Source organism: Schistocerca piceifrons, chromosome 1 (assembly GCF_021461385.2).
Source record: "Schistocerca piceifrons isolate TAMUIC-IGC-003096 chromosome 1, iqSchPice1.1, whole genome shotgun sequence".
Taxonomy (NCBI): Eukaryota; Metazoa; Arthropoda; class Insecta; order Orthoptera; family Acrididae; genus Schistocerca; species Schistocerca piceifrons.
Genome location: NC_060138.1, coordinates 979,252,600 through 979,273,838, shown reverse-complemented (window position 1 = coordinate 979,273,838; position 21,239 = coordinate 979,252,600). Strand labels below are relative to the sequence as shown.

The 21,239-nt window shown below is 39.3% G+C and overlaps 1 protein-coding gene across 1 annotated transcript in view; it reads left to right on the top strand.

Annotated features, from left to right (window-relative positions):
- Window positions 1-20,610, top strand: part of LOC124774884 (protein TAPT1 homolog) — a 146,689-nt gene extending 126,079 nt beyond the window's left edge. Inside the window, exons 8-10 of the mRNA XM_047249574.1 lie at window positions 4,259-4,428; window positions 18,945-19,231; window positions 19,704-20,610. Of these exons, the coding sequence (XP_047105530.1) occupies window positions 4,259-4,428; window positions 18,945-19,231; window positions 19,704-20,172 (926 nt within the window). The 3' untranslated portion in view covers window positions 20,173-20,610. The remainder of the gene's footprint in view (window positions 1-4,258; window positions 4,429-18,944; window positions 19,232-19,703) is intronic.
- The last annotated feature ends 629 nt before the right edge of the window (window positions 20,611-21,239 follow it).

Sequence of the window (21,239 nt, the reverse complement as noted above, 5' to 3'; positions counted from 1 at the left end):
GGTTTTTGGATGTTATTACTATACTTGTATCATCAGCAAAAAGAACTAACTTTGCATCTTCATCAATGTGGAATGGTAAGTCATTAATGTATATCAAGAACAGTAAAGGACCTAAGACCGAACCCTGTGGGACCCCGTACTTGATAGGCCCCTAGTTTGAGGAATCAGCTGTTGTTTTAACATTACATGAACCACTTATTTCAACTTTCTGCATTCTTCCAGTTAAGTGTGAATTAAACCATTTGTGCACTGCCCCCTTCAAACCATAATGATTTAGCTTATCTAAAAGAATTCCATGGTTTACGCAATCAAAGGCCTTCGAGAGATCACAAAAAATACCAATGGGTGATGTCCGGTTATTCAGAGCATTTAATATTTGATCGGTGAAAGCGTATATAGCATTTTCTGTTGAAAAGCCTTTCTGAAAACCAAACTGACATTTTGTTAGTACTTTATTTTTACAAATATGGGAGGCTACTCTTGAATACATTACTTTCTCAAACATTTTTGATAGAGCTGTCAGAAGAGAGGTTGGGCGGTAGTTGTTGACATCCGACATATCCCCCTTTTTATTCAGTGGTTTTACAATGGCATATTTCAGTCTATCGGGGAAATCACCCTGCTCCAAAGAGCTATTGCATACGTGGCTGAGATTCCTACTTATCTGTGGGGAACAAGCTTTAAGTACCTTGCTGGAAATGCCATCAATTCCGTAAGAGCTTTTACTTTTCAGTGAGTTTATTATTTTACTGATTTCAGAGGGAGAGGTTGGTGGAATTACAGTTGTTTCAAACTGCACAGGTATGGCCTCTTCTATTAGTAGCCTTGCCTCTTCTAGTGAAGATCTAGATCCTATTTTCTCCACAACATTTAAAAAAATGATTATTGAAAATATTTTCAGTTTCTGATTGTTTGTTAGTGCACTTGTCATTCAGTTTTATGGCACTAAAGTCTTCCTGTGCTCTTGGTTGCCTTGTTTCCCTTTCAATAATATTCCAAATTGCTTTAATTTTATTATCAGAGTTACTGATCTCAGACATGATACACATGCTTCTGGACTTTTTAATAACTTTTCATAGTACCGCACAATAGTTTTTATAATATTGAGCAATTTCGGGGACAGCATTCCCTCTTGCTGTTAGATACAGTTCTCTTTTACGGTTGCAAGATATTCTTATTCCTTTAGTTAGCCAAGGTTTTTTATATGTTTTCTTGGAATTATGTTTAACTATTTTCTTGGGAAAACAATTTTCTAATACCCTTAAAAATGTATCGTGAAATGAGTTATATTTCAAGTTTGCATCGGGTTCCTTATACACTTCATTCCAGTCTAGCTGCTGCAGGCTTTCCCTAAAGTTTGCAATATTTATATTGTTAATTGAACACACTGCTTTGAAAGTCTGATTTCATATACTGCATGGAGCTATGTCATGTACTGTAACTAGCTGTGCACCATGATCAGAAAGACCATTCTCAACAGGATAAGCATTTATGTCCTTAAACTTATCTTGGTCTATAAAAAAGTTATCTATCAATGTACTGCTGTTCTTTGTTATCCAAGTAGGAAAATCAATGACGGAACTCAAATTGAAAGAACTGAGTAATACTACAAGGCCATTCTTCCTATTAAACTCTTTCAGGGAGTCAACATTGAAATCCCCACAAATGATAATTTGCTTCCTCCTGTCTGACAGATAGCACAACAAAGCATCCAAGTTGTCTAGAAATAGCTGGAAATTCCCTGAGGGGGACCTATACACTGTTACAATTATGAAAGTGCCATCGTTTGGTTTAAGTTCAGTGGCACATGCTTCCATATGTTGCTCTACACAAAATTTTTTAGTTTCTAAATTTTTTACACTGTGGAAGCTTTTGACATATATGGCAACTCCTCCTCTCATCATATTATCTCTACTTCCATGTGCAGCTAATTTGTACCCATTGATGCTAACCTTTTGCATATCAGTGACAACGTGATGCTCAGACAGGCATAGTACATCTATTACATTCTCAGTTTCTATATCTCCTAAACAAAGCAGAAGCTCATCAATTTTATTCTTCAATCCCCCAATATTTTGATGGAATATACTAACATTATTTTTCACTTTACTTTTGTATCTTGAACTTTTTTAACATCTTTAGTACTTGCCTGGCTGAGTTTCCCACTGGCTACTGATCTTACACTAAAAGAGAGTTTCCACCATGAGATGTAGTTCCTCCCCCCTTTAAATTTCCTGCTATCAGCCCAGCCAGTTTACCCTTCCCTTTCTTCTTGAGGTGTAGGCCTTGTCTAGTATAGTCCCACGTACAGAGTGAATCAACAGGAACCACACCAATGTGTGACCCTGCACCAGATCCAAGTAGCCGTTCCAACTCCAAATTAACTCTCCTGACAGAAGAGCTCAAATGAGGTCGGTCGTGGCGCTCCAGAACCAACACAAACCGAACACTGGTATGACTTGATGTTGATGCAATCTTTGCCAAGTCACAGTCTATGCTGTACCCCGGATCTCTGTCAATACTGTTGCCTGGCCCACCCACAATAACCACAGTATCTTCCTTAGTAAAGCCTCTACATAGTGAACCTAAATCCTCTGTAACCTGCCCCAGTCAAGGGCATGAAATGGAAGCAGTGGTTGAGAATGGAGTCGGACAGGCTTGTAGCCTATCCTCAATGATATTCAATCTGTACACTGAACAAGCAGTAAAGGAAACCAAAGAAAAATTGGGCATTGTAATTAAAATACAGGTAGAAGAAATAAAAACCTTCAGGTTTGCCCCATGACATTGTAATTCTGTCGGAGACAGCAAAGGACTTGCAAGAACAGTTGATTGGAATGGACAGTGTCTTGAAAGGAGGATGTAAGATGAACATCAACAAAAGCAAAATGAGGATAATGGAATGTAGTTGAATTAAATCAGGTGATGCTGAGGGAATTGGATTAGGAAATGAGACATTTAAAATAGCAGATGAGTTTTTCTATTTGGGGAGCAAAATAACTGATGATGGTCAAAGTAGAGAGGATATAAAATGTAGACTGGTGATACAAGGACAGCCTTTCCGAAGAAGAGAAATTTGTTGATATTGAGTATAGATTTATGTATCAGGAAGTCTTTTCTGAAAGTATTTGTATGGATCTGAAACAAGCACGATAAATAGTGGGACGCTTTTGAAATGTGGTGTTACAGAAGAATGCTGACGATTAGGTGGGTATATCATGTAACTACTGAACTGAATTGGGGAGAAGCACGGGGAGGAGCGTCAGACAGTCTCTGGACTGAAGAACACAACAACAAATTTCACTACAGAGTTAATGTCACTAACTGGATAGTGCTGCAACAAATCAATGAATTTATAGTTCATTTCATAACATGGGGGCCATCCTTTCCTCTATATGGCAAAGAGAATGGGAACCATCTTTATGTTAGAGATTAGCACCCAGGAAATCTAGATGTTGCACTGAATTAACCCTCAACTCCACCTGTAGTCTCCAAAACTATAGCAGAAGTGTTGCTGGCAATGGCAGTATGAGATGGAGCCATAGGTGCATTGTGGCATACCCTCCTGGCTGCACCTGCCACTGTGAAGCTTGTAACACGCCCCCCCCCCCCCCCCCCCCTCCCACACACACATACATATATTTCTGATTATGTGTCGGGCAACGTTCCACTCCATCCCGTGCTGCCAAGGACGCCCATTCGCATCTTTTCCGTCACTTCTTCGTCCACCAAGAAATGTCTTATTGGTTGGTTTTTTTCCTACTCATGTTCTTAATATTCTTACAGTCTTGTGTGGTTCAGAACAGAGTATTATAAAAAAAAAAAAAAAAAAAAAATTGAGGCCTGTTTGACAGTGCATGCGTGAACAATTCCAAACATACTCAGAAGCAGATATGTTTTAAGGTGCCCAGACGGTTTGATGATTCTTTATTGATGCTCAGAATTTTGATAATTGGGCTAGTTGTCGTCATCCAATGCTATGATGATGGTTCTAGATGTGATCACTGCCAGAACATCCAACATGTTAAAGTGGAATTGTCAGTCTGGCTAGACATAAAAAACTATATTATTTATTAATCATGTGATTAAAAACTCATTAGTTAAAAGTTGTGACTTATGCACTTGTAGCCCAGATTGCCAAAATTTCTTGGCATCCTTTATATTGCGTATAGTTTGTGGAAGATTACTTCCCAGTTTTGATTTTTTTCACATTTTGTCTGTTTATTAATTTTTGATTACTGTTTATTTCATCCCACAGAAAGATTTTGGGTGCTTTTACCAGACTGTATGATGGTGCTTTTGGCAGAAGTGTTCGTTGACTGGATTAAGCATGCATTTATTACTCGGTTCAATGAACTACCTGTTGATGTGTATAAGGATTACACAACTAGTTTGGCCTACGATATGGCCGAAACACGACAGAAGCATGTAAGATATTTATTATTGATTCCTGTGGTCTGTATGTTTTCAGTTTTTTTCCTGTATTAAAATGTGGATTTAAGTGCATGTGCATGTGAACTTCATATACTCAAGTATAAAAGGTATATATATTATGGAATATGTTTTTATCCTTCACATATTGAGAAAGAAGGTGACAGCAAGGCATAATTCAAATAGACAAGAAAAAGTTTAAATTAAGGGGAAGACAATCCGGATGAAATGTCTGAATTTTTTTAATTTTATTGTGACCAGAAAGTGAAAAAATATGTTTCAGCACTTAACAGATCTTAAGTACATATGATGAAAACTCATTTCAGTAAGTGGAACAGTTCTTCATCTTTTATACCAGTGGTCATCAAAGTTTTGTGTTCAAGAGCCAGGGGAGGCACCTCAGGCCACATATATATCAATCTTATTATTACATGAAACACATTCACAGTTGTAAATACAGACAGCCATCAGCTGTGTAATGGACGATATGAAAATTTATGCCGGACTGGGGCTTGAACCTGGATTTCCCGTTTATCATGAGCAAGCGTGCCTTATCCTTAGGCTATCCGAGCATGACCCATGGCCAGACCAAAACTTTCTTATGTTGTCCACCATGTGTCTACCACCTGCACTCATACATTCATTATATATATTCCTGTACAAGAGAGAGATTTTAATTGAAAGTCACTTACCTGGTGTCAATGGATAAATATGATATTGCAGTGCTTGTATTGTTCAGAAATATGATGCAGTGTTCCTTTGGACATGCAACACAGGCACTGCAATGTCATAATCATATTAATTGCTAACCTATGTAAATAAGTATGTTGTGAGCCCCTATAGTAATGGTGCAATAACTTGGCCATCATCCACCAAATACTAATAATTAAAACTGGGGACAATTCTGAACACTTCCTGTCGTCATCTGTTTAAGATTGCTGCCCTCCTCAGTGACACCAAATTTGTGACATTGTAATTGCCTGATGAATTGTTGTCGTGTTGTCTATGTGAGTGACTGATTAATAATAGTAATTATACTTACATTTAAATGCATAATGCAGTATGAAAAACTATCAGAAATTTTTACTAACTATTTTCAATGTCATTTTTCTTCTGTTGATTGTACTGCATTATTTAACTGGATATTCTTTGCTGCAGATAAGAAGATAACCATCTCTATAAAATGCATTCACAAACCAGTGCTACTTCTGTTTGAAATCCATACTTACAGATAGTCAGTATGAGGCACATTTGGCTGTGGGTTGTCAGCACTGGAAGACACAATAAAATAATCCCCCGATAATGTCCCCTAACTACACAGTGGTAGCGCTACTTACCCCTCTGCAGCACTATTTATCCTTCTGCCCCTGAGGTTAGGCAGCCTATTTGACATAGCTCAAGGCTGAATTCATGAACATCAATTACAATTGAGCACATCTTAAACTGTTACTGTCCCTGTTGTTATCTTTTTCTGTTACTGAGCAGCAAAACTACACTCTCATGTAGGTCTTAACACTTGCTGGTGTTATTGGATTTAAGCTGCTAGATGCATATTGTTATAAAGTACGGTTGAGAACCAAGGGCTGCATGAATATTTGATTTGGGCTGCAGTTTGACGATGACTGTTTTATACTACACAAATCAAAAAAAGTTTTTCATCACCCCAGTTCCCATAACTCCTGAAGATGGTCGTTGACTGTGGATATTGTATCACAGACACAGTCCCTTTGACTGTTCAGAGATGTCACTAAACCCACCAAAAGATGTCAACAACCATGCATGAGCAGCACCTATTTAGATGGAGGTGGTTCGACAGCCGATCAGTTCCAGTCATTCCACAAGGAAGGTGGTACACAGCTCGTGTTGTCTGTAGATCAACCATGCCTAGATGGTCAATACCATGGTTCAATCGCGTCTGCACTGTTACTTCGTGCCAGGAAGGTCTCTCAACAAGGGAAGTGTCCATGCATCTTAGAGTGAACCAAAGCGATGTTGTTCAGACATGGAGGAGATACAGAGAGACAGGAACTGTTGATGACGTGCCTCACTCAGGCCGCCCAAGGGCTACTACTACAGTGGATGATGGCTACCTACTGATTAAGGCTCGGAGGAACCCTGACAGCAATGCCACCATGTTGAATAATGCTTTTCGTGCAGCCACAGGATGTCATGTTATGACTCAAACTGTGCGCGATAGGCTGCATGATGCGCAACTTCACTCCAGACGTCCATGATGAGGTCCATCTTTGCAACCATGACACCATGCAGTGTGGTACAGATGGGCCCAACAACATGCCGAATGGACTGCTCAGGATTGGCATCACGTTCTCTTCACTGATCATGTTGCATATGCCTTCAACCAGACAATCGTAGGAGACCTGGTAAGGCTGAATGCCTTAGACACACTGTCCAGCGAGTGCAGCAAGGTGGAGGTTCCCTGATGTTTTGGGGTGGCATTATGTGAGGCTGACATATGCCGCTGGTGGTTATGGAAGGCGCCCAAACAACTGTAGGATAAGTGAATGCTATTGTCCGACTGATAGTGCAGCTGTATTGGTGGCTTATTGGCGAGGCATTAGTCTTCATGGATGATAATTCGTGCCCCATTGTGCACGTCTTGTGAATGACTTCCTTCAGGATAACGACATTGCTCGACTAGAGTGACCAGCATGTTCTTCAGCCATGAACCCAATCGAACATGCCTGAGATAGATTGAAAAGTGCTGTTTATGGACAACATGACCCACCAACCACTCTGAGGGATCTATGCCGAATTGCCGTTGAGGAGTGGGACAATCTGGACCAACAGTGCCTTGATGAACTTGTGGATAGTATGCCACGACGGATACAGCCATGCATCAATGCAAGGGGATGTGCTACTGGGTATGAGAGGTACCGGTGTGCACAGCAATGTGGACCACCACCTCTGAAGGTCTTGCTGTATGGTGGTACATTGTGTGGTTTTCATGAGCCATAAAAAGGGCTGAAATGATGTTTATGTTGATCTCTACTCCAGTTTTCTGTACAGGTTCTGGAACTCTCAGAACCAAGGTGATGCAAAACTTTTTTTGGTGTGTGTATTGCCAAAGGTATACTATTTGCAAAAGGAAGCAAGTATTATTTGGCCACTGTGATAGAAAGCTAGTTATTACTGGTAGGCAATTACATTTCACATTACAATAATTAAATTGTATGTTTTGTCTGGAGCCTATATTCAGGACAGAAATGATTATGGTGGATCAGAATGAATGCTTAATGCAGTTTTAATACCTGAAAGAAGTACATACCAGCACTCAACCCCTAGAAGAACGAATACTTTATCATTCTAAGAATAAAAGCGTAAAACATGTCATGAGATCTGATGGTTAAGAAAAGTCTACAAAAGTATTTAGGTCCATAGCTATAGAAGGGGGTATCCAAAAAAAACTTAACATTTTTTTCAACTTATTTATTCACGTTTTTAAACACAAACCTTCAATCTCCTTCAGTGTACTCTCCACTGGCACTAATATATTTGTCTAATCTTTTATTCCATTTCTCAAAACATTGTGCAGAAAATAATTGAGTGCAAAGAATTTCCTGGAGGGCTGTAAACTTGGAAATTTTGTTATGAATATTGATAAAATTTTGAGGGTGTAATTGTCTTTATCCTGAATGCGGTCTGATTTTGCAATTTTGTGTGTTGACTGTTGATCTCAAACTAATGGCTACCCTAAAAAAAGCCCTTTGTGCATTACACAGGTACCCTGGTAGCTGAGTACTGCTTTCTTTGTGTTGTGCACCCCTTACCAGTCCACCTGATAATGCAGGTCCAGAAACTGGCAACTAAGACCGTCACAAGGTCGATGAAGCCTTTGGCTGACTCCCTCCACTTAGTTCCAAACCAAAGGACACCAGTCAACTCTAGGAACAATGCTGCAAATTGTGAGCACTCTGTCCACCCTGCTTGCTAGGCCAGCAGTATTCACCACTTCTGCCAATGGCCTGTATGAACTGAGGATGGTATCAGAACCCAAGACGTCAGTTATGCCGATGTCAGCCACAACTTTCAGATGACTGCACCCTGCATGCTCTTTCACATCTTGGATGAGCATACCATCAGATGTACTGAGTGCACGCTGTCTTTCTTTCTGGCCCTGAATGCTATTTCCCTAAAGAGCTCCATAACATGCCAAACATTGGAACTTTCAATAACCAGCAACCTCCCATCCCCATTTGCCTGCTCGGACCCAGCTGAAGGAGCGAGGCCAGACAGTGAGCCTCCACATTGACTCTCCCCCTTGAGCAACGCAAACATCCACAGCATATCATGCAGTGAGAGCAGATACTCTGAGTGGGTTACACTTGGAAGATGCCTCAGCAGCAGAGCCCATGGGTGAAACAAGCAAAACCTGAGGTGATCCATACAATGCGCCAGATCCGCTGCCACTGCTGCACTTTGAGGCAACAGCCTGAAGACAGCTGGCTGCAGCCAAAAGTGCTTTCAATTGTTGGCGAACTGCGGGCAGCTCTTTGTGCATCCGCACACAGCATGTGCATTTCCTATCTATGCCGCCATGACTAACTTAAGAATTGAAATATAAAAGCACACAGTGAAGCCTAAATATCCAAATTGTTCCCCTCCTAACATGTCACCAATGGGGGCTGATGGCTTACTGAGAAATGTAGCTGACTTTTCAAAAGAAATGACAACTGGCTACAGATTTCGAATCTAAACTTTACAATTCAAAAAACTTTAGATTATGCTTCTTAAACATAAAAACGTACATAATTTAAGAATTAACTTACAAAGAAAACACAGAAAAAAGTAAATACTTAACTTGTTGTTCTGCTGGTGTGTAAGAAGGACAGCGGGAATGAATCTGACTGACTGACTAGGGTGAAATGAATTCTTACTGGCACACCATTATAGATGAATACATCATGGTGGAAGGATAAAGGAGTGGTGGCCATTATGAGAATATGTGAGTTATTGTGATCGTTAATAAGGTTTTTGTGTATCCCAATGTTAAATCACATCAACAGCACCCATCCCCAAACCCCTTTCCACTGCATGGGAGATCGAAAATTATAAAAGTGATGAAATTTCAAATTTCTGTTAAGAAAACAGTGCAGTTACAGATCATGTAACAGATAAACTACAGGGTGCCTAAAAAAGAAATGAAAATTACAGTTTAACATTCCATCGACAATGAGGTCATTCGAGGCGGAGCACAAATTGAGATTGGGGGAAGGATGAGGAAGGATATTGGTGTGTCTTTTAAAAGAAGCTGTTCCAACATTTCCCTTAAGCAGTTAAGGGAAACCACTGATAATTTGCAATCTGGATGGCTAAACTGTATTGTGAACTGGTGACCTTCCAAATGTGAGTCAAGTGTGCTAACTGCTTTGACACATCGCTCAGTCACATGAGAAAAAAATGTGGTCTTTGGCTTGCTGATATTTGTTATACCCCAAACACAATAATATTTACTTTTGAGGAATGTGGATCTCATCAATAGGATTTTTCTCTCTCTCTCTCTCTCTCTCTCTCTCTCTCTCTCTTTCTCTTTCTTTCTTTCTCTCTCTCTTCTCTCTTAACTGAAGTTTCAAATTGGAAATACATTTTGTTTTAAATTATCTCCATGATCAGGCACAGAGAGAAACTGTATTTCACTGGCTGCTCTGTCATGTCATCCTCTGCCATATGGCATCATTTGGATATGGAATAGAGGATATGGGACACACCATTCTGGTTAGTGTCAGCTTTCTAGACGTTGGAGCTACTTCATTTCATTCAGGAAGCTCTCAAAGCCCGTCAGTTGGTGTCATGAAGCTGAGTGCACCTTTTCCCATCCAGCAAACCACTAACAGTACCAGAAATTAAACCTGGTTTCCTCACACAAAAGTGGACATGCTGACGTATCAGCTACCATACAGACTTCATAGAAGTATTATGAAAATTATTCAGAATGGTTCATGGCACATACTGTTGTAATATTCACCAGGTAGCCTTGTGCTCCCACCCCTGATTATTACAAATATATGGGACTAATTGAATCTGCAGGTCTCGAGGTAAAATTTTCTAGTTGGTTAGGCCATGTCATGTTCCTCCTTAGTTTCTTCTTACACAACTGACATTTCAACCCCTCTTGCGAGATCTTCTTCAGGATCGGCTGATTACAGAAGATTCCAGCAAAGGGGTCGAAATGTTGGTTGTGTTAGAAGAAACTGAAGTGGAACATCACATGGTCTAACAATCTAGAAAATTTTACCTTTAATATTGGTCTTTCACAGAATTGTACATTTTGCAGCAGTGTATCATAACTGCCAAGGAATGCTGCGATGAGACTTGTCTACAGCTTAAGCTGACAGGCCTTATTATGTACCAGATAGGAACAGAACTATATGGATTCACACCTTACAGAAGTGGGAGCTATGGCTTGGATTTCATTTCAGCATAGCTTTTGGAGTCCTAAGATGTCCCTTCTTCTAAGCATTAGCCATGTGAATAGTGGTTGTGACTAGTAGTGAGTATTTTCAGTCTTATCTCGAATGATAGCTTTAAGCATTTATCAGTCTTACTCTTAAATGAATTACTCCGGATTGGTATTCTTTTTCTTCTGAGAGAATCTGATCTTTCATTTCTCTGAAACACTAGTCAACATTTTTAAATTGCCCTCCTGTTGCCAAAGGATGACCAGTTCCAGTGACAAAAAGAATCTTCACGTGCATGTGCCTTCGGGTGCATTCTTCTGTGCTGAAGTTATGTAGTGATTTATTACTACGGGATGATTTTTGAAGTAATTGCAAACATAGAGTACGGATTCAGTGCATAATGGAATGAAAAATGGTGTGCCACATTTTGTTGATGCCACAGTCTGCAAAATAGGCATAAACAAATATGAAATTTCCAGCATTTGAAAATTTAACATTAGTTCTTTCTGGCAAGCAGTTGCCTTAATGCAGGTATAATGAGTACATGTTTTGTGCATGGCTATAGTGCATGCTGCCTTCTATGTTAAATACAGGGTATCCATAATCAAAGTTCCAGTTTCAAAATGGTGTAGAGAGAGAGAGAGAACCACTATCAGAATGATGTAAAATTTGAACAGGATATTACTGACACAGGGGAAAACATTATGGTGGGAGGGATGAACATTTTAGCAATAGGTGGCACTGTAAGTATCTCAACGTAAACCGGGTCTGCTACAAATGACAGATGAATCGCAATACAGTGGCTATGGCTTGAGTTGTACATTACACCATCCCCACTGTTCAGCATGCATAACTGCACAAGTTTGGCCGTCAACAGTTGTGGCACTGTTAGTTAGATAAGCGCATCCACCACATCAGCGCCGTACCACATCAGATGGAAAAATCAGTTTTTAGTTGTCCTGAGGTAAAAAGACTGCATAAAAAGCCCAATGACATTGGTTTGTAATTGTCATGAGACTGATGCAAGACATGTTCAACCTGCTGTCCACCATTTGCTGCCACAAGTTGATTTCGAGAAACAGCATGTTCCACAGCAAATTGAAGTGTCTTGAGGGTTACATTGAGAATGTTTTGTGCAATGTATGCCTTCATTTCAGCTGTGTTCACAATTGGAACACTGAACATGCCATCTTTCAGATAACCCCCCAGCCAGAAGTCACAGAGATTAAGTTCAAGTGTTCTGAATGGTCAGGCTGTAGAGAAATGAAAGCTGATAATTCTACCATTTCCAAAATGCCTCTGCAGCAGCGGCTTCACTGGCAGTGCAATGTGCAGAGGAGTGCCATCTTGCATAAAATTGATCCTACCCACACGTCCACACTGTTGAAGGGTTGGAATGACATTGATGCATACATGACTCTCATATTGTTTACCAGTGATGGTACAGGTAACAGGACTTCTCCTCAAAAATATATGACCCTACAATAAACAATGCTGTCAATCTGCACCACAGAATCACCTTTTCAGAATGAAATGGTATCAGTTGATGTGTCTATGGATTTTCCATTGACAATATTCTGAAATTCACATATTGACCTATCCTTGGAGATATGGTTCATCAGTCCAGAGAAGGTTCCTTGGCCATTCATTGTCCACTCCCAGCTGAGCACGAAATTACAGAGCGAACATTTGTTTTGCTGGCAGGTCAGCAGGAAGTAACTCCTGAACATCGGTGATTTTCTGTGGATAACAATGCAGTTTGTTCACAGGATTTTATGCACCGTGCTCACAGGCATGTCCAGGGTTCGGGCAGTTCTCTGTCCACTGCATGTGTGCACATCACCACTTGACTGCTACTGCAGTGCTTTGGCCACATCTTTGACAGACTTTGGATCAACTACTTTCCTCCCTCTGCCACATTGAACTGTAAAAGAAACTGTGTGTTTGAATTGTGTAATAATTTTCTCCAGACCTTTAGCAGACGTCAGACCAATGCCTTTTTTCATACCCTTGAGTGTCTGGAACTTCTGCAGGGCTATTGGTGCACAGTCAACATTCTTGTAATAGAGCTTTGCTAACAGTGCATGATCCTTCATGGAGACAGTCATATTGAGTGTGTTGGACGCAAGCTGAGGAACAGCTGTGTGCTGTGCATCTGTTGATATTTATATTCTAACGCTTGGAGCATCATCTACTGCTCAAATTTTTGCTAATTTATTTTGTTCCACGATGTTTCCTCTTAAATCAATAATATGCAGTTCAAATTTGATGTCATTCTGATCAGTGGTTCTCATTCTACAGTACATTGAAATGACACACTATATATACCTCAGCTGCACCTACTTTTATTGGTAAATCCAGTTTGTTTTTAGGTTTTCTTCATGGTTAAATTAACTAGAGATGGAAAGGCAGACAATTACTTATGTTCAAGCAACAACTAACAGTAATGTGGATAGAACCACTTTAAACAGAATACAGCACTAATAACTTTCAGAACAGTAAACTCCCTCTTCAGGAAGGAAGGATTTGAGGGGTGACAGAATCGAAGGGTGGGAGGAGCACATTCAGACCTTAACATAAGAGGAGGGTGGGACAAGATGAAGGAAAAGATAGATAAGTGACCACCTTTCCCTTATTTTTATGCAAAACATAGAGAGAGAGAGAGAGAGAGAGAGAGAGAGAGAGAGAGAGATAGATAGAAAGAGGACGAGGGGGGGAGGGGGGTAAAAGAGTCAATAATGAAATAAGTTGAAATTTAAACTAATAAAAAGTAGGCAATACATGACAGTCTTAAGTCCAAGAGGGTGGTAGGCTCATAAGATTTGTAGAAAGCAAGAATCCATATCTGAAGTTTGGGGAAACTATTGCTCAGAGGGATAATCCAAATGGTCTGTTCGATATAACAGGTCATTAGGTCTCCTTGATCTACAGTGGAGAGTGCTCAGCAACTGGTTACTGGTTGTCCCACAGGTGAACATTCACATTTATACATTCTGCCAGTCAGCCTGTATGTAGCTGTGTAGTGAATACAGTTCAGTGGGTAAACAGTGTTATTGATTTAAATGTTCCCTTGTCTTTGATGTTGTACAATTATCCATTTGTGGGCCCAGAATAAATGATTGTGGGAGGATGTTTGGGACCGATATTATGTGTAAGCAGTTGCGTTAAGAAGATATTGGGGTATGGACAATGATGTGGGAATGTTATGAGTTTGAGATTTGCGTAGGTTAAGAAGGTGACAGAGAACAGCGAGGGAGGATATAAGAAAGAGATAACATCATTTCAGGGCTGTATCTGAAAAGGAGTAATCTTTCGTGTGTTCAAGACCTAGTTTGTACTAACTGGTTAGTGAGTGGCTTCTGATTTTGTTGGAAGTGAGAGCTATATTGGTTATTGGAACAAAAGAACAACTTGTCTGGGAGTTTAGTTTGTGATCAGAGTCAGTGGGATAGTTGCAGAAGACAAAAGCCAGAGAGATATTATTGGTACATATGTTTAGGGATTTGATGTTATAACAGATACGTGTATCATGGATACACTGTAGGAAAGGAAGCAGATGTGGAGTGAAGTTTGGATCCAAGACTCAGTGAGGTGGAGGTCAACATCCAAATAGATAGCTTTGTGTTTTGAAAAGGGTCAGGAGTTGTTCTTCACCTTGAGTCCAGACCACGAAGATGATGAATCTTTATCAAGCTAGGGAGCTCAGTTTCTGGATGAGGAGAGCCCTTTTCATTTGGTCGCTTGAGAAGGTTGCAGTAGGGCTGGGCCATCCTGCTTGAAAGAGGTAGCATTCAAGAGTTTAATGCCCATGCATGTGGGGAATGTTGGCGTAGAGTAGGTTGAAAAGGATGGTTTCAGATGGGAGGGGATTAGGAATGGCTTTGAGACATTCTTGGAAGTAGTTGATGTATTTTGTGTAGTATGGGAAGCCCTCTGTGATAGCTAGGAAATGACATTCTACCAGTATGGAAATGAATTTATTTAGGACTTTGAAGCCTACTGCAGCAGAATTGCCAGGATGGTCCTCTTTGCGTAACACTGCATTTGAAATAGAAGTGAATTTGTCAGGAGGTGTAAGGATTTTTCTGGAGGCATTTGTGAGAGGCATTGGGCTTTTAGGATATTGTACAGTTGTCTTAATGGAAGGAATGTGGTCATGATGAACAAGTAAATATGCTAAGTTATGATTTTTGAAATGAGAGCTTTGGTGATCTTTGAAGTGCATATGCTACATACTTCCTGCAATCAAATATCACTACAGTGGAGCATTTATCTGCAGAGTAATAGTGTCCTACCATCAGATCACAGATAGCAAGGACTGGAGCAAGGAAATAGCAATGGAAACAGTGTTAATCCTCATATCACAAGGCTGGATTCAACAGTGTGCAGACAGAAGCAGTTTTGATGATATGGCAGTGGATGTTTCATAATGATTTCTGTTAAATCTCATATCACAAGACTGGATTCAGTAATATGCAGACAGTAGCAATGTAGATAATGTGGCAGACAATGATTAAACTAATGGCTAATTTAAAATGTCAGATATTGAAGAAATTAACCTGATAAACAACAAAATGTTAAAATAATTCCATTATGGAGATGAAAATTACTGCTTGTAGTAGTCATATTAACTTCAGTTGACAAAGTATAACTAATACCAAGGAGCAAAATTGTAATTCATAACAAATTGCACTGGTCCGTATTGGCAAAACATACATATCTGGATGGTTTTCTCATCCTCATCTGGGCACTGGCTTTTTGCGTTGGCTATAACTGCAGTGTTAGTGCATTGCATACACCAATAACTGCCAACTAAGAAAGTACTGCCATGTTATGATTACACTCAATCTTGTAGTTTAGTTTTACTGTTGTCTTCTGCTTTGGAGACCAAAACTTAAGGCCAAAAGTAACTTTTGCATGTTGTTTCACTACCAGGTAACATGGCCTGATAATACTTGGACCGTACATAGAAATAACTGATACAAATATAGTATAGGAGGAAACTTGAACAAATATGCAATGAGACAAACAGAAATCACATTTTTTATTTAAAGACAATAATTACATTGAAGTCACCATGATCCATGATGGTCCCTGGACATTTGCAAAATGAGGGACATGGTTCTTTATAAAGTGTGTGACCTCCACAGGCAGCAGTGCATGCTCTGCAATGTGTTCCCCCTGCTGGCCACAAGGTTGGTAAGGAGTGCTTGTGGTAGTGTGTTCCATTGCTCCACCAGTGCAGCTGATGACTGCTGGGCGGTCATTGGTGCATGTAGATATGCCGGAATATGTCTCCCCAGTGCTTCACACATGGGCTAGATGGGATTTAAGTCAGGTGAATAGGCAGACCAGTCAATTTCCTTAATACCCTCTCATTCCAAGAGCTCCTTCACCTGTGCTGTTCTGTATGGTTGTGCACAGTCATCCCTGAAAATGAAGTTGCCACTAAATTCATCCCTGAAAAGATGCACATGGAGAAGGAGTACAGTGTCACAATAACATTGACAAGTGTTTGTACCGTGTTCAAAGATTTGAGGGTGAGTACACCCATGGAACATTATGCCTCTCCACACCATAATGCTTTAGCAAACCAAACCTGACACTGCTTGTCTTGAGGCCTCTTGCTGGCAATCTTCAGTGCATAGATGAAATGAAGCTGCAAAAACCTTAGTGGCTATTGGGAGGTTTTCACTGAATAATGTACACAACTCAACAATTTTAGTTTCAATTAACACTTTTATTCACCTTTAGCAAGCTTTGTTAAATCAATGGCCAGCTTATCGGATATAAAACGAATAATTAGCATATTCATCAGGATAGCCCCTACAGTACCTAACAGCCACAATGGAAAAGTTGAATATTCAGTTGTGGCACCTAAAAACAGTTCACATTTACATGATATTTCCAGCTTGTACTCTGCACTGCCCTTGTAATTCATTAGAATACCATACACCCCAGCACTTTAACTAAATCAGTCCGTAATGCACATCACAGATTCCAATAATACCTCACCTTGCTGACAATGACATTCCGCACTTACATTAACCACAACTCAGTCTATTTAGAATAGCCAGTAATTTAGTTTACAGAGGTCACTCAAAACTTATTAAACATTGGAGTTCTTGAGTTTCTTGGTGACTGGTGCACAAATATTTGCGTGCAGAACAACATATCTGTGATGTGAGTTAACATTGAGAGCGCGCTGAAACACAGGTCTTACTTGTGAGTTTGAAAACCACGTAACTATATTGGGTGATGTTTGATTACTTACAGATGGGCATAAGAACAAACTGTTATTTTGCAAATTGTGTTATACATTGAAAGTTGACTAGATTCCACTTTACTGTTTTTGATGAACTGCAAGAACTAAGGTGATTTTGGCCTATAGAAACGTCTGACTGGTCAGAAATTTAGAAAAATACATTGTCACTACTATCCTTTTGCAATGCACATCCCCTTGTTTTCATGTATGGGTGATTTAATTTTACTAAATTACATGAAACTATTGATTAGTGAGTCAGTTACTCAATGCTGTATGTCATCTTGTTCTGAAAAATTAAGGCAACAGAAGTACATAGTCAAGTATGAATGTAACAGTGTTTATGACAAAATCTGCAATTGAAAATGGTAGTGGCTCTAAGCTTCAAGTTTAATTAGTGCAGAAAGTAATTAATTCTAGGTAATTTAAAATACGTCACTGAAAAGTCGCAATGCTTAATTTTTGACTGGTGCTGTAAGTCACTTTCCTCAAATATGTTTATTAACTCATAGGGTTTCTGCTTGTAGCGAAGTATATCAGTTAACTGTACTTTCTAATTATTAGTGCCCTAATGAAAATTAACCACCAAGTAGAATCCAAAAAATTAAAATAAGAATATGAAAAATAAATTTAAATGAAATACAGTGTAAATAAGAACTTCAATTTTGAGGGAAGTGTTTCGTGCCAGCAAATAAAAATATTGAAAATGAGATTAAAAAAAAGCAAAAATATTTGATTACTTGTGTGTGTGTGGGGGGGGGGGGGGGGGGGAGGGGGGGGGGGAATTGGGAAGAATCGACCATGCTATATCACAACCAGCAATCGACCATGCTATATCACAACCAGCACCTCCAAACCAATCATGTCTGACACAATGCTGCATTATGTGACGAGAGGTGGGTACATGTAATGCAACCAAGAACGTTGCCGAATGTGATTGTTTTGGTGTTCCAGGTGTTACGGTGTAGGGAGGCTTAGTATTGTCTGTGTGTACTGACCTCCAGTTCTTTGAATACAGTATACTCACCGGTCCACATTGTTGTGAAATTGTACTCTTTCCCCATGTGTGTCTTTTCAGGGTTGCTTAAATCCCATTGAGGACATTGGCATGTGTTGGGGAGATGTATTGCCGTATGATCACATGCACCAACCACTGTCTTGTCTTTGAATAGAAGTGCCATTTCTGTTTGTCTCATTGCATATTTCATTCAGTCAGCTTCTGTACTATACTATATCAGTCCTTTCTACGTGTTGTCCAAGTTTTATCAAGCTCTTGTTACTTGGCAGTGACACATCATATGAAAGTCATTTTCATCCTTAAGTTTTTCACACATGTGTATCTTGGATTCAAATTGCCTCCTGCTTTTATTGAAGGTATGGATGCAGTATTGTTGACCTATTACCACACCATATTACGTGTTACTTTCTTATAAGAGTTTCTGTGAGATAATGGAGGCCAGCTATCACCTTCGTTTTGAACAATTGTGTGTTATTGGGATGTGAAGCTGCATAGTTTCCCGTACAGTGAAAAATCTTCAATGGCATTGGAAAATATATACATACAATTGAAATGCAGATTCCTGGAATTTTACACAACCTAAAATAACTGTGTTAGTTAAGTGTATGAATCATGTATGTCTCAGCATGAAAGCGTTTCCTATTAAAAAAAAGTTTAAAACATTTAATTTCCTGTCTTTTTCACGTATTACATTGTTGGCACATTGCTTTTGAGAAACCATATCATAACTATTAATACAATGTTGTACAACTGATTTTTTAAAAAGTGTTATTCGTTTGTAAAACAACTTATCCTATTGTATTTTTATTTTCTACAGGCTTTTTCGGATCCATCTGATCTTGTGGCCCGAAGAATGGGTTTTATACCCCTGCCTCTTGGAGTTGTGATGATGCGAGTGCTTGGTCATGCATTGCACATCGAAGGACCTGCAGCATTCATACTTCTACTGCTTTCATATTTGTGTCTTGCTTCTTTTCGCATTCTCAACAGTGTTATAATGCTTGGGAAAGCATGTGGATTAATAAAGCAATATCAGCAAGAGAAAGTTGGGACCCCTGCAGTTTCATCAACTGTAAGCCGAGCAACAAGTCCTATAAATGGCAGGTGAGGAAATCAATTTAAAAAACAGTATTTTAAAATTTTTATTACTACAAGTACTATTGTTCAGTGATACAGTATCAGCATTTAATAAAGGCAATGGTGTCAGCTCAACCAACATTGAATCGTGATACTCATACAAAATGGTTATTAGTGATGATTGCAACACAACAGTTCTTTGACAGATGTTAGAGACGCATACAAAGAATTATGAATGTTTAATTCTTGTTTTAAATCGTGCAATAGAAGGCATTTATTGACTTACATCTTCTGTGATAATTTTTATCTTTTATCAGTGAATACAGCATTAACTTTAGAGAACATTGTATGGACTTCCATCTTCATCATTAGGACAGTTTCTACATAAGCCACTTATAAACATTATACGTATTCTTCAGTACATAATGTTGGACACATCTGGCAATCTTTAACAATATTAAAAAGTATTTCTAAGCACTAAAAATGTATTTTGTTACAGACCAAATGTAGCGCGCCAGTTGTTACCAGATGGTGGCATATCAGCAAGCCCAGCACACCATACTTTGCAGAGATCAGTGACTGTTGATGCAAGTTCTTTAAAACAGGGTTTTGGAGTTATTGAGGTAGAAAAAAAAGAACCTCCACTCCAAGCGCCTTCTGACCGCAGCCTGGGTCCAGCAGCAATATTTTCTAACAGTGCTGTGAGCATTGATAGTGTCTGCCTGAATGAGGAATTGTTGCGACATGAACGAAGTCCAGAGACTGGTCTTGCAAGCATTGTTGAACATGAAGTTCTAACTAGAAGTGTTCCAAATATCCAGGCTAATCTAAATGTTGATGGTGCTAGTGATTCATTGGTGCAGGATGAATCTGCCGCACAGAAGAGTGATGAATTTTCCAAAAAGAGAGCAGAATCAGAACCTTCCATACCTTCTGTGATTGATGCAGAAAGGGCCAGTGTTTCATAACTTTAATGTTTCTTTTTGCTTCCTACACTCTAATTTTAAAGTGACATTTTCTGCTGACATGGTGGGAATTGTAAAGAAAACAGTTTTTGACTTCCCATGCATTTTGTGACTTAAAAATGTTAAATTTCGTTTTGCAATGTAATGTGTAGCTCTGCAAAAGTCATGCCATATGGCGCTTTGTGCTGATGACTACAAGTGGACTAAAATGTTATTTTTGATTTTGCATGAAAGATTTGTCACTCAACATTCAAAGAACAGCTACAAAGAATATGTGAAAAAAATTGTTGCTTTTCATTCACAGCTCTGCTGCAAAAACTTGGCAATAGTGATGATATGTTCTTCTTTTATTTGTCGGTATTGCATCATGGATTATTGTACATGACTAAGTCTGTATATTCATACTTTTTATTTGAAATAAATTTTATTTTTTTAGTAGAACTTCATTCAAGCAAAACACTGCAGACAGCTGAACACAACCATCAAGAGTTTCTCTGCCTCTTCTAGCATAACTCTCCACATACCAGTGTCCTGACTAACGTGTGCATATTTGTGGCACAGACAGCAACCAGGGGCCATTAAAATTAGGAGTTTGTTACATTTTCTGTGGCTAATCTGCATTGGGTACCTGGAAGAGCTTTCCAGAAACTGTGGAGTGTAATGGTGGTCTCCATTGTGTAATAGCAGCACACTGTATGTGGTTTCTCCAAGACGAAATCGTAAGTGCTGGAACATGTGCTCGAATGTTGCAGGATGTAGTTTGAAAATGACAGGACAGTTGACACCAGTTGTCCAAAATTAACTCCATAGTACCTGTGTATCTTGGTAAATTGGTAGGTATGAAAGGATTGGTTTGGTCTTATGTAAGGGTCATTGCAGGTGAATGGTGTATGAAGATAAAGGTTGAGAGTAAGGTTAATATTTTGTTTTATGGGGGGATGTTGTCAGTGTTCACAATAGGAATGCAAGGTGTTGTCTCGATGTCGGATTTTAATTGTTCAGTAAAAACACATCAGACATCCAAGGTATTATGTGAAGATGAAATTAAGTTAAACTTTAACAAGAACTCA